Source organism: Gadus morhua, chromosome 12 (genome assembly GCF_902167405.1).
Source record: "Gadus morhua chromosome 12, gadMor3.0, whole genome shotgun sequence".
NCBI classification, from domain to species: Eukaryota; Metazoa; Chordata; class Actinopteri; order Gadiformes; family Gadidae; genus Gadus; species Gadus morhua.
The window spans coordinates 24,394,767-24,409,815 of record NC_044059.1 but is presented as its reverse complement, the minus strand read 5'-3'; the positions used below and the strand labels follow the sequence as shown (position 1 = coordinate 24,409,815).

The 15,049-nt window shown below is 45.7% G+C and overlaps 1 protein-coding gene across 3 annotated transcripts in view; it reads left to right on the top strand.

Moving 5' to 3' along the window:
- The window catches only part of tle5 (TLE family member 5, transcriptional modulator), a 31,244-nt gene that overhangs the window by 1,094 nt on the left and 15,101 nt on the right, over positions 1-15,049 (top strand). For 2 of the 3 annotated variants that reach the window (XM_030373395.1, XM_030373396.1), the window contains exon 2: positions 13,018-13,106. In XM_030373395.1, the coding sequence (XP_030229255.1) occupies positions 13,018-13,106 (89 nt within the window). The remainder of the gene's footprint in view (positions 1-13,017; positions 13,107-15,049) is intronic. The other variant, XM_030373397.1, reaches the window with a different exon arrangement.

Sequence of the window (15,049 nt, the reverse complement as noted above, 5' to 3'; positions counted from 1 at the left end):
TGTGATATGACCCGTTGTGGTATTTGTCTGGTATTCGCGATTTTTATGGAACAAAAGAGGCATACTCGATAGTGTCAGGTATTTGGTTCTGGTAATTTCTGCGGATGGTACTTGATAATGGGACGTTGAGACATGGTGGTAAATCTGTACGTCTAAATTTGATCTGCACTCGTAAAACCCTATATGTGGAAAAGTTGAATAGGTACGAGTACAACAAAATTTAGTGTTAATTAAACGTTTTCACCAAATGACACGTCCTTTTGTTTGTTTGTAAAATGTAATTACCAGTTCTTGTTAATGCTGCTCTGTCATTCGTGATTGCCAGATGCTGCAATCTTATTGTATTATTTGAACCGTTTTTTGTGTTTTTTTTTAACATTAATTGAGCACATTCTTGTTCCAGAATCTCAAGTTTCCATGGTAACAGAAACTGAGTTATTTGCATGTGTTGATGTGGAGCAGGACCCTTCAGCCAATTGGTCAACATTTAAGTCCGGTGACTGACATAATGGTGTTACTTGTCAGAATACGTTTAACAGAGGTCGTGGTGGAAACATTTAAAAGCCACAAATTGCTTCAGACTGGCAGCAATACGACTTTATTCCATCAACCAACCAACGTACAGCGTTTCCTACTACATACCGATTGTACCCCTACACCATATTGAAGGCTAAGCAGGCATGTGCACTGGCAGGTGAACACAATAAAGATGAATGTGGCGTTGCCAGGGTCTGTCTCTTATACCTTCTCCCTAGCAACGACTTGACTTGTTCCTTTGTCACTGGATGGGGCAAGAGTTGTTTGCCGAGGCTAGAGCCTGAATGTCTAATGTGACATGAATGCTTTGCCCTTTGGCTGTCAGTCAGCGTACCAAGCAGACTCACTGCGCTGCAGAGAGGCAGCCAACGTGTGTCCTCGCACTACCAAACAGAATGTGAAGAGTTTAGCACCTCTGCTGATTACGAAACCTAGTGGAAGGCATTATTTATAAACGGTCGATGCTGGAGTCCTGAAAAACAGGATGGTATGGTTGCTAACCAAAAAATTGGTTAGCAACCATCAAATTTGTCTTGTATCAGGGCAATGGAAATGACTTGAAATGTTGTCTTTGTAGAAGTATCTCTAGTGTTCGAATGTCATTTGCTCGCAAAATACCCTTGTGTGGTGAGAGGTTATGTAATCCCTAATACAGAACTGAAATGGCAGTGGGAGTGAAATAGTAAACCGACTAAACGCTAACCATTGAGCCATTGAGAGCTTGAAAAGGTGTATCCGATAATGGTACTATAGAAGAACAGTTCATTTTAGAAATATTAATTCAAATGGTTGTGCTTTATTAGCCCCAAGCATGGCCCAACCACGTTGGACATGATTCCATATTCACGGCAACCCTCCCCGTGTACTCTTTATTGGATGTGATTAATCCTAGTGAATAGGATGGTGGGACGGCTTGGGGCGTGTAGAAGAGGGTAGGACGAACATTGGGGAGCACCGCTCACTAGCCTCAGCAATTTTGTGTAGTTAGTATTTTATTTTTGTGATACGGCACGTTTTCATGCAGGATATTGGGCGGGAGGTGATCAGGAAGGTGGGAGGGATCAGGAAGGGTTGTATCTTGAGCGTTCATGCTTTGATTTATGAGAATAGGAAGGTGCCCCGATGGTATCAATATAATGAGTGTTTGCGTGTTGATTCCCCCTGCTAGGATCAAAACCAGTTCATGAGGAGATTTTTTGTTCGTCCTCAAAGGGTTCAAATGTGCATCCTAATTGGTGACCCACCCCCGCGGCAAATGTTTTTTTCTGCTTGTGAATTTCAGTTAAGTGCTGAGTTATATCCCACATGCAGGTAGCCCTGTATGTAACCGTTGAATAAGGATTTATGATGACTGCTAGTAAATTTGCCTATCCAGTACATACCCAGGGAATGTTAAATCACAGCACCTCAATACACTGGATAAATGTTTCCGGCATCTTCATTTGGCTGGTCCCTTGTGGGCCCGGTGCCACCAGTCACCTTGTCCCCCTTGTGATTAATGGCAGTACGCTGCATTTCCATTAGTCTTCTGGTGAATCTACATCATTTGAGCTATATTGGTTTCCCATTCTCCATTGCATGCGTGCAATCCCACTTCTGGGCAAAGGGTTTCTACAGTGCAGCCCCGGCTAGAGCGGTCATGTCGCTTTCCAGTGCAGGAACTGGCTAATGTTCAGTCACCTTTCCCTGGCCAAGGTGAGCGAAACTCTGCCCCTCAACTCCGGCCGGCCTATCTCCTAGGAGTTTTATTTTTTTCTCCCGTTCTTAATCCAATTGAGTGCCCTTATGCAGCCTGATTGGAGTATTAAGACCCAACACACGGGATTAAAAACGGGGATTACGGGTTTAGCGCGACGTGTTGCCAGAGCCAAGGCACCGGCAGCTTGTTCAACCTTAAAGCATAAGCAGTCGGTTGGTTCAGGCTTTACCTAATGCGTCCCCCACCTCCCAATCCCCCTATACTGACCCTCCTTACCCCCGCAATTCCCTCTTCAAATCCGGCTCCTTAACAGCAGCTGCTGCCGCCGTGGCAGGCCCCCGTGGATGGGGAATATATGTGACAGCCTTATAGATGGAGGTCTCCTAGATAAGAAGCTGGAGGCTACCGTGCGGCATCTGCACCACGCAAGATGGATCTCAAGCTGACTGGATTGCCATCAAATCATGGACATAAAATTGATAAATGGTTTTGGGTTAGTGTGATTGTGTGCTGTGTGAGGTTGTGTTGAACTCGCAAAAGCGGTTGGCCAGTGTCACCGCGGCGCTAATACGAATATTTTATTTAGCAAAGATCTCAAACGGAGGTTAACCGATCTTGGGGTTGACTGGTGACGATGACAACAGCCTTGTTAGACAGTTGTCCCACTCGGAAACAATAAGTGCCGATACCAAAATACTTAAGTGCATTTTAAACACAACACTGCACTGATAACGGCCAAAGGGAGTGACTTTCGGACCAACCGGGTTTAGACCATTTTTTCCGCTCTTATCGGTTTCCTGTTGTTTTAGCCTAATGCAGCGTCAACAAAGTCGTTGGCAGGTATCTGGAGCAGCAAAAAAAATCAAAAAGGTGTAGCACCAAAAGCTTGCATGGAGCACAGGCTCAAAAAACATGGAGCTGCACATCTCCCCAACCCCCCACCCCAGGCCCCAGGGCAGGCCTGGACTCCAATGAAGGCCACAGGTTGCGGACACACACACACACACACACACAAACCCCCCCCCTCCTCCTCATTCTTGTCTCCTTTTATAATGCGTTTCCTCTCCGATTTGATGTAGTGGTGGGATGGTCAGGGGCAGGGGCTGCACCAGCATTATTAAGCCCACTTGAATTAACAGAACAGCCCCCAGCCGTCCCTCTAAAGCCTTCTGGTGGGGGGGCGGTAATCCCCATGGTCCCCTCTCGCCCATTACACACACACACACACACACACACACACACACACACACACACACACACACACACACACACACACACACACACACACACACACACACACACACACACACACACACACACACACACACACACACACACACGTGTGTGTGTGTGTATGCACAAAAGCAGACAAGCACAGTCAGGAATGAATCTTGCATACAAAGGTGTGTTTGTGCATGTGCACATACACTCGCATGTCCCCTCTTTTCTGTACCGAGTACCCTTCACCTTGTAGTAATGCACACACACACACACACACACACAGTGTATGCCTTTACTGGCCTCAAGGGTCTTATCTGCTCTTTGTATCTAGGGTAACAAATTGAATATGGAACTTGACACACACAGACCAGCAGATGTCTAGGTCATTAAGGGCAGGCCAACTAATTAGCATAACAAACAGAACCTCCCCCCCCTCCCCCCCCCACACACACACAGCAGGGGGCCTGCTATTGAGGTGCCTGTCTGGGGCCACAGGTCACAGGTGATATTGATTTATTTTTTTTGGCCACTGGATAATTGCCTAAGTCCGGGGAACTTGTTCAATCTCTGTACGCTCGACCACATGATGCAAAGGCATACACAGTCAGGCCCTGCTCAAAATCTATTTGGAGGTTTAGCTCCTGAGCATAACTTCCTTCAGCTTGCTGAAATATCGAGATGGGGTAGCGTGCAATCGTTTTTAATCTGTAAGAGACATAGCTACACTGGTCTGTATCTGTTTGTTTACTTATTGGCAACTTATTGCCATTCCGGACCACCTCATTTCAGCTGCTTGGATTTCACACCTTCTGCCTTGTTTGTTTGGGGTAACTTTTTGCCCCAAGGGTGGTAGTGTTATCTCCCCAAGTAAGAGTATTTCATAAGTAGTACATGGGTTTAAACACATGCAGCACACTATTTTGTGCTGGCTACAAATACCTATCATGGCTGGCTATAATTAATACGAGGATAGTTCATAAATAAGCCCAAAGGCATCCTCCTCCATATGTTACACAACAGAATATGATAATTATGTTGCTCGTAGAGATGAATAATCATGTCTAATTATTCTTTTAAAACCTGTAATGCATCTAGTTTGTGAACAGAATTGACCCTCTAAGGTCAGTAGCTCTCGGGTATTGTCCACTGCAGGTGATGTGACTGGCGGATTAACTGGCTGGTTAACTGAAATATATCAAGTAAACAAAACACCAACATTTTTATGACTTCACATATGCAAGTAGCTGGACGGTGATAATTGCAACAAAAGCTTTTTGCATCACTTGGTGTGGGACTTGTTTCTCGTAGCGTAACATGAAAAAACATGTTTATTCTTTATCTGAAAAAAAAAAAGAAGAAGAGGTAAATGTCGGATTGTGAATCCTTGGGGCTTTGCTGACAACTTCATGGACACTGTCGAGCGAGCGCCGCAATAGTAACCATAGTAACGCCACACATGCACTACGCGCACGCAGCAGGGCTCTGATGAGAGACCCGAGGGGTATCCAGCAGGATCTGGCTTTGAATTTTCCTGAAAAAATGAAAGGGATTATTGTCTTTGAAGAAGAGTTGAGAAAAAATATTTTAAAAATAAATGTCATTGCAAGAGGGAATAGCAGGTGTGTCGTGCTTACAACTGAGAGAAAACTGCAATGGTCCGTTTAAAAAAAAAAATGCAGATGCAGGACTCAAGACCTTTTTGGCGTCCTTTGTGGTCGCTTCTGGTTGCTTTATTTATAATTTCTGGACACTTTATGGATGGTAAGGCTCCTGTAAGACTCGCTTTTAAAAGTGATGATCGTCGTCACTATGCCGTCAATAAAGAGAGATGGGAGTTTTTTTTTTTTTAAACCTAACCCAGGAGGCACACAGTCAGTCAATTGCCCTTGGCTGCTGCCTTCGCTGCGATACGTGTCAAAATCAGCAGACAGAACTTGGTATAAAGAAAAACAGATGTCACCCCGGCTCCGCACTTAGCTTGTAAGTTGTCTGTGTGTGTCTGCAGTATTTATGCATAATTCTTGAATGTTGACGTGCTGGAGGAATGTAGCGTTGGCTTTTCGGGTAACAAATTCATGTGCGTTGCTGCTTTGTTTGTGTGGGATGGCCTTTTGTTGTCTGTCTCCATACATTATTTCTTTCATGTGTGTGTGTGTGTGTGTTGTCATGAAAAGAAAGTGTGTGTGTGTGTGTGTGGGAGGGTGCTTGCAGGAGGGGCAGTGGGTGTGTGAAGTGGTGCTGCAACATCAGTATTCAGCACGAACTGTGAGGAGGTGTGTGGGAGGGAGAGAGCGGAGGGGGGTAGGAGGAGGGGGGGCCCTACCCCAGAGCGGGGCGCTGGGATGGAACAAAGCGGCTCGGCAGGGGGCCGTTTGATTGGCCCGGGCCCAGCCCTGGCTTCCCTAGGCCTGCCAGAGCCGGGGGCTCTGCACCGGGTCAGACAAGAGAATTAGCTGCTCTGTCTGCCTGCCGGAGAGCATCTACCAGCGTGGACGGACTGGAACAACACGAGGCCTCATCCCCAGTCAAAGCCTGTTCAAATACCGACAGGATTGGCAGCAAGGCTATCTTAAGCTGTACCGGGCCTTGGAACCGGGAACCTTTTGTCTTGTGGAAGATCCGCTATGGGACCGAGCGATTCGGACAGAATGTCTCTTTCACGGTGTGACACTTTTCCCATTGTCCAACATGAAACGTTTTTCGTTTTTTTTCTTATTGGACTTCAAGGGCCATTGAAAAAAAACAAAAAAAACATGCATAGTAAGACACTGCTCTACTTTTTAATACAGTTGGCAATATTAACTGGCATTTAGGGCATGGCTGGCATAATTCTACACTTTTCTAGCCCAAAGACTTCTCCCCCGCTCACAATTAGTGTCTATCAAATGAAGCGAGGGACTTTTGTTGTTGAAAAGCCTGTTAAGAAACAAGTCGAACAATGAGCCCGAGATGTCTTGTTGCTTTAGTCAACAGAAGCCGTCCTCATCATTAATTCGACCAGCCTATTTTGAAGGAAGTAAACACACCTTTGCCCCCAATCTGCCACGCTGCTGTTAAAACAAAGGCTGTTTATTGTACCTTGTAAAGCAATTGGAGTTGCAATTGATATATTTAGCAAAGAGGCTAGATGTCGATCTGTCTTTTTAAACCTTAAGTTAATATTGGCTGACAAGCGGGAATCTAAGAAAAATAACCCTAATTCCTTTGTAGCTTGCTATTGTCTTATTCCGCATTTGCATCTGTACCAAACTAGGGATAGCCAACGATAGCCAGCCTCATTGCTTTGCGAACCCACTTCTGGTGCTAAAACATAGTTCACCCAGATGAACAGCCTAGTTGGCTGGTGTTGAAGCACTTTGACTAGCACTGCTCCCTTGTGTATTAGCCACTTTGCTCAAACTAAAAAAGCATTGGTTGATTCGTTTTGGAAACATTTGAGAGTGGAATGCACATTGATTCGTCATCTCTTCGGCCAGTACACGTTTAGTTTAGACATTGGTGGTAGGAACTGCGGAATAGATTAGGAGTGCTTGTTTTTTTAAGCCTCGTGATCTTCCTATTTCAAACAATATCAACAATGCAAATCCTTACTGAGTTCTGAACGGTGACCTCCGCAATTATTTGTGTCCTCGACATATTGTAATTATATCGCTATAATCTCAGACTCTACTAACCCCTTCGATCTCCCTCTGCTAATGACAGTTAATAATGCTGATACTCACCATAACGTTGGCATGCAATGGCCTGCATATGTGCGGCTTACACTACCCCAACCACCCTCCCTTTTACACTGGAAACCTCAGCTGACCAAACGGGCGCCGTTGGTTCCCCGAAGGGTGACTTGGTGTTTGCCACATGCTAACGTGCTTAGCCTTCTGCTCTCATTGTCCACTTATTTGTTTCTGAACTCTTGGAGTAATCTTCTCTCCCCCCCCACCCTACCCTGCCTAACCCCTGCCCGTCCCTACCCCGTCTGCCCTGCCTCTAGGACCACTGTAAGTAATAACCTTGGTTTTTACCACCAACCATCAATCATCCACACAAGCATACTGGGTGTAATCTCACCGCTCCCTTCAGCAGAACTGGCTTTAATCTCAGCCCTGCTCTCCAAACACACAACCCTGTCCTCCTCACCACTTTCCCCACGCTTGACAAATTGCCCATTTCCCTCGGCTTTGCAGTCTCTGCACACTTTTCCCCCCTCTCGTGTGTGTGTGTGTGTGCGTGTGTGTGTGTGTGTGTGTGTGTGTGCTAATGTGTGCATGTCCTTCAAGGCGCCATACCTGCCCCTCACCTTGTGTCAGCAATGTTTGTGTACATGCAGCAAAGCATGTATAGCAACTGTGTGTGTGTGTGTGTGTGTGTTTCCTGACTGCCACGCTTGGACAGCCATGTGCTCTGGACTGAGATGGTTCTGCAAAGCAGGGGCCAAGCCTATGTTTGCTAGGGCAGTTCTTTCGAAGTGATAAAAGCAGAGTAATCCCCTTTAAAGCGTCTTAACGAGGTCAAATTTGCGTGTGTGTTTGCGTGCGTGTGTGTGCTGAGGCAGAGGATAACGCTCTTGAAAACGGGGGTAAGCCTTGCCTTGGTCCACGAGCGATAATAATCAAAATCAAATTCCTGGCCCAAACAGGATTAGGCTCTCCCAATGCTCTATCTAAAGCCCCTGTCCAGGGCAGCTGAAGACACAATCCTATTCCTTAGCACAATCCTTAGCCCCCTCTAACACATACACACAAGTATGCTCAGACGCTAACCTGGCTAGGCTAGGTTAGCCGGAGCTAGGATTGGCGGATGGCCAGCGATCCTGGTCGTTCTCAGATCACTGGGCGCGTATGCTGCCAATAGGCGGGGGAACGCACGATAATCCAGGATATGTAGATCAAATAGTTTGACTGGGGCGATTCCTGAACGATGATTTAAGATGTTATTTAATGCTTGTAATTTAAGGAGGAGGATTAATTGAACTGTAATTCTGACCAGCTAAATGTCATGTGGAATGTAGACTTAAGTTAATACCTACATTTGATGAGTTAAACTTTACATCTTATACGCAAGTAGGGCAGGGGTTCCACTTGGAGTAGACACCACCAGACTTGTGTTTTTGTGTGTGTGTGTGTGTGTGGGGGTCTTTGTCATTGAGGATACTATCGAGGGGCCACTTCCTGTCCTGTCATTGGTCCCCTTGTGTAGAAAGACTAAATTAGTCGACTGCAGTGTTCTGGTGCAACCCCCTTTCTGCACAGCCTGCCCTTTATAACAAGACTGCTTAGACCACCCCTAAACAGGGCTTTTGGTCGTGGCATATTGGATGAGAAATGGCAGCTTCTGCAGTTTGCTGCCGCGTGGCCAATGGCCAGACGAGCTAGTGCTGAGACCCGTCCCTACTGTGAGGCAGCGCAGATTTCATGCATTAATTTAAAAAGCGACAATGAGATAACATCAAGTCATTAGTGAGCGATTACAAGGCGTAGCCGTCCTCCATCACCACACACACACACACACACACACACACACACACACACACACACACACACACACACACACACACACACACACACACACACACACACACACACACACACACACACACACACACACACACACACACACACACACACACACACACACACAGAGAGAGAGAGAGAGAGCGCCTCTACTCCTGAGATGCATGCAGCTAATGTATGCCTCTGGAAATACAATCCCCCCGCTGTAACCCCCCTAAGGCTTGACTTACATGAGGATGACATTTTCTTCAGTTTGACTGTGAATATACAAAGCAACACCCACGCACATAATCTCCCCCCCCCCCGCACCCTCCTTTGTCAACTGGTCTAGCGCAGGGTGGGCTTTGTAATCCTTATTTAAGATGGACATTATCGTTAAGAGTTTATTTCACATGGATTGGATCAGATGAGAAAGGCATGGGGGGGATGTGTGTGTGTGTGTGTGTTGGTGGTGGTGGTGGGGGGCATATTCCTCAGAGAGAGGCCGTGGGGGTGGGGAGAAGGATTGTAGGGGTGGGGCAGCAATTTCCTGAAACGATGAATCCCATTTATTCGCTGAAGACTGTCTCAATTGCCCCACCAGTGCACAAAGCTTTTTAATGCTTTAATTACGTCTCAAAGGAGCAGGGCAGAATCAAATTAGAGATTGTCCGACGTTGTGTGTGTGGGTGTGGGTCTGGGTCTGTGTGTTTGTGCACGACTCGCAAATATTATTTTGGGGTGTGCGTTTGTAACATGCAAATTGTGTGTGGGTGGCTGCATGTTATGATTCATGGCAGTGTTCCTCCGGCAGCCAAGCATCATATAGAGGCTTATCACTGCCTACACACACGCTCACAAATGCATATTCCACTTCTTACACACATTTCACACGCAGACCCACACATTCATACACGCCTTACCTCTGACACAAATACATTTACACTCTCGCGGCGTTCAGCCGCCTTGTTTTGTCACAGCAGATGGTATGTGTCACCGTATTACAACGATATTTCATTAACATTATGGGCATCCATCTGTTGTGGACTCTCTGGCCCCCATGGAGCCCAGAGTGAGAGGAGGAGAGAATTACCACAGTATTCTCTGCAGAGTTGGAAGAACTACTGCAGTCTTCACCAGGCCGTCGACGCAAGTATTGTCAGCAAAGAGGCAGCGAATATGGCCTTCACGCCGCAAACTCAGTAAATGAGCTAATCTCTCGTTACATGCATGGTGTGTTCTATACCAGCAGGAAGCATGTGCCAGGGATACAGTCTGTAATTCTGTTGAAACGCACGGCTATGCTTTGTTGTTCCTGCTGCCTCGACGGCTACCCACTGTTACCCCGGCTCCAAAACAACCCTCTGCTGCGAGCTAACCTCCGCCAACGCCAGCAAATTAACAGCAACCAACCGCCAAATGGGTTTTAACCAGGCCAGTAAATGATTCTACCGCCATAGCATTTGGCGTGGTTATAGACGATATTCGGCCGAATCGTGGCACGCATTTGACGGTGAAACGGCTGAAGTTTAGGGTGAGCAACCCTGTTCTCACAACTATTGGTGGTTTGGTGGATGCCAGAATCACTTGAATGTTTACACCTTTCTCCCCCAGGCGGAGTTGTGCTTTCCTTCTGGATCTGTGGTTTAGTCTCTGAGCCCTGGTGTGCTACTATGTTGATCTCCTTGCAAAATTCAGTATTTTTTTTTTTATTCCTTGCTGCTTCTCACCGTGCACCAAGTTCTCATCTGGCAAGAGAGAGTGTTTTGTATTTCAGACGTTTGCGTGCAGTGATGCACAGGTCGGAAATCACATCCATGACCCCTCCTTACCTTCGTGCCAGTGCATGGGTCCACCTGCAGGCAATAGCCTACGACGTGCAGCGAAAAAATGGTTTATCCGGTTGTCCCGTTTCCGAGACGTGGGTGGCGAAATCATCCACACGGTTTGGATATTTGATGGGAACCATTTCCCCCTTCACTGTTTACATTTCACTCAACGTTTACCCTGGCCTTCTCACATCAGCTCTGCTCTGCTTTAGACAATGCACAGCTTTGTTCTCCGTTTCCCACCGTTGCATTCATGCCTCGACAACACAAAGCACATTGTCCAGCCTGTATTATCAAGACCCCTGTTTGTTTTTTTTAACTGATTGGATACAATGAATTGGTTTTCTTTGTCATCATTTCTGAACGATTTGTTTTGTCGCTTCCCTGATAGTCTCTCTGGCTCGACAAGTCTACTTGTTTTATGCACAGAACTGCAGATCAATGTTGGGACAGTGACGCCTGGGGTAAGCTAAGTTTTAAGAGGCATGCACATCTCTACTCTGCTCCAGGGGTCAGTTTACCCACAAACACCTTCTGTGTGTCACTTACGAGAAGCTACCCGAAGCGCGCTTCAACCTTTAGCACTATGTTTTGACTCAAACCAGCCGGGCTACGGGCCGGACTCCGGCTGTTTCGGTGGCCATGGCGGACTTGAGATAGCCTGGTGGAAAAGGTCACATCGCTCAGCGGTCTCTGTGTGTCCTGAGAGACTCGCTGGTGGTTTGTGTGAATGAAGGCCTTTTTTGGGGGGGTTTTGAAAGGGCAAAGTTTGAAGTCGCTGCAAGCGGTACACCATGTAGTGAGTGGGGTTATAAGTAGCACCTGGTTACCTGTCGGCAGGAGTATGAAATGAGAATGAAGGATACCACTGAATGAAGCTGTGTTTTGCAATGAAAAATTGAAACATGATCTATACATAATATTTATCTTTTCTGGGTTCTGACATTGCCAATGGAAATACAAAAAACCTGCCAATTTTATTACTTTATGTGAATATTATGCCAATTTGCTATTCCTATCAAAGGACCAAAATATTTGCTGCTCCCTGTGGTCAACTGTCTTACTGCTACCTGCCCTTCCCGGCTGGTTATTTCTTAATAATGAATCATACTCGTGATGTAAGGGTATCGTTCCCACACTGTGTCCACCAGCATTTGGATTTTGCAAATCGCATCAAAGGAGATGGATAAAGACCCAACAAGCACATCCCCCCCCCCCCCATCCAGATTTCACCTTTGGCCACCCCCACTGCCTAGCATCCTCCCTTGCTGTGCCAGTGTCTCTTCTGTGAAAGAGAAGGCTGTTTGCTGTTCTAAAATGAGGCTGAACATTACAGTGGAGGGGAGAGCAAAGGCACGGGTCATTCCCAACAGCGTGGAGGCTATTTTCCCATAAGTACCGCAATCAGTTTTTCTGTGTGCCTTTTTTTTACACTCGCACAGTCAAAGTGGGGAAAATGTCGATTTTTCCCACCTGACCCATTATGCAGCCTGCTGAGAAATAATGAGATTTTGTCCCCTTTTTCCAGGGAGAAAGGGGGTTTTTGAGGCTTGCTGTGCACAACCAGGCCATCTAGCAGTGCTGCTTTGGGAATACAATGTGGACTGAATGACAATAAGGGCTAACGGCAGCAGTCTGTAACTAACTGCAAGCAGGAGTCTGCGTTATAGCCTGCTATACGGGTACCAGAGACACCAGGCATGCACCCGTATAGACTTTTAAGTGCTCCAACATGTCGTCCGTAATTTAGGAGCGGTTCCTCCAAAATGTCCTGCAGAACCGGGAGTGTTTACATGTGCAGTTTGGCCGGCCCTGTGGGGAATCCCTCCCTCTAACCTTCGTAGTCCGGGCACCACCATGCTTGCTACGCCCTCCCGCTGAATATGTCGTGCGTCAGTAGAGATACGGTTGACTCGGAATCAAAAGAGTGAGTTTTCACCCCGCTTCCTCTTCTGTTCTTCGTTTTTTTTTTTGTTGTGTTCTATTGTTCACGCTGCGCACATCACCATACCAAAGCACCAGGCACACTCATCCTTGTACCTGACAGAGAAACGCGGCTGCGGTGGTTGTGTTTGTTGCTGGCCTCCTGTACCCGCCGGGATGAAAAAAATGGTTTGATTTCATGGTCGTGTTTCTAATTATTTATTCCTGCTCTCTTTCTCTCCCAACCTCTCCTGCTCCCATTTTTTTTCTTCTGCTTTCTGTCTCCTCTCTCTTTCCCTTCCTCCTCATATTGCCTTGGCAGGCTTCATCACAGCAGCTGAAGTTCACAACCTCAGACTCCTGTGACAGGATCAAGGATGAGTTCCAGTTCCTCCAAGCACAATACCACAGGTACGCACACTTGCACACGCATACACGAGCACAGAAGTAAGCCGTAGGGATGCCAGTTTGCCAAGTGCAGCAGTTAATGTAGTGGGGAGCGTAACTCCAGGCGGTGTCGTTTTATGAATTTCTTAATCAACGCCTTGTTTTCCTGCTAGTTAGCAATGCTTAAGATGGCTGGCTCCTTCATCCAGCACATCACGGGCTGTAGGGCTGGGCGATATGGACAAAATCTTATATCACGATATGAGTAATTTTATATCACGATATGGATATATATCACGATATGGTATTTTTGAAGTAAATTAAAATAATAAATGGCTTAAAATAACCATACTTCACATTTGATCAGTTTTTTCTTTTATTTTGAACTTGAATTTCCATGCTTACAAAGGAGTAAGTAGCGAACAATCTGTCATTAACTGCAGTGTCATATAGTGCAAACATCTTGTAAACATTGAACAGTTTTTTCAATACAAATAACATTTTTTTTTTAAAGGTGTGCTTCACACCTGCCTGGCTGTCAGTCAGTGTAGTGTAATATAAAATAAAAATCAAAGCATCACACAAATATTTTAAATACTAATTATACACTTATAAAATAAAGTTATGTGCTGTGCAAATAGCTGGTGGTAAAAATAGAACTGTTTCTTCAATACAAATTAGATTTATTTTCAAGTTAACAGGTGAATCTCACACCTGCCTTGCTTCAGTCAGTGCAGTGCAATATAAAAAAAAATATATATATATATATATTTTTTTTTTCTCGGTATAAACGATATGGCCAAATCTCTCCCGGTAGACACTTCGGTAGACATATCGTCCACGGTATGATATCGTCATATCGCCCAGCCCTAACGGGCTGTAGTGTGGAACGTACACAAATTGATCGGAATACATTTTTGGGGAACTGCACTATCACAGTGAGTATTTTCGCACATAAGACATATGACGTTGGCTAACGCAGGGAAAAGGTCTTCTGATTTGAAGCGACTTGAGCTGACCATGCCTGGCGAGAAGGTGAATTAAGCTGTCACTTTCCCCCTACGTTGACCTCGGAGTAAAGATCCTCTATTGATCACCTGGATGGATTTCTGCCTACTTCTTCAAACCACTTAAAAACTGAGGACAAACACTTTGTCATGTTCAAGTCGTGTCGAAAGTATAGATCTTTACAATACGTATTGATTCAGCAAGAATGACTGGAAGAGGGGCTCTTTCCCCTAATTTAGCCCAATGACAAAGCAAAGTCACAAAAATGTCTTCTCTGACTAGAAACCTAAATTACTTAATGTGTGGGTTTGAAACACGGTTGTTCAAATCAATGTTGATGTCTTCCAATTTAAGAAAACAATCTGAAAAACGAATTGATTTAATTAAAATAGATTGATTGCTGTTTCTAGCAGTGATTTACACACACTTGCGTCTATCTGATTACTAAGGATTATTAATGCAGTTTTGATTGATTGCTCCGAGGTTCAAGGTCGTTTCTACTCCAAACATCTCCCAGTGCTCTGCCAGTCTTTTGTTCAAAAGGCTCATATTTTTTAACAGTTATCCTTATGAACTACTTAGCCAGGCCTACTTCTTGAAAGATGCATATTGAATATCTAAAAACCTTATCTCCTACCTGACATGCTCTTTGTGTGTGTTGAATTAAACCTTGTCTGGGCTTTCCATTGGAGTAGAACAGTTTTGATATCCTAAACGGTAAAAGAGGAAGCAAGGTTTTGTGAAGGGTGTCCAGGCCGCCCCACGCCCCCAGCATGAGATCCTGTCTCTGGGAGAGAGTGGACCCCTTTTGAAGCAGCTTTTCCCGTGGAGCATAGCTCAGCGAAACCTGTGCCCCGTCAGAACCCTGAACGCCGGTTCTGCAGGATCCAAAGGCTCAAATGTGACGGATAGGGGCAGATGAGAGCCCAGGCGAATTCCCATTCCCTTAGCTTCATCGC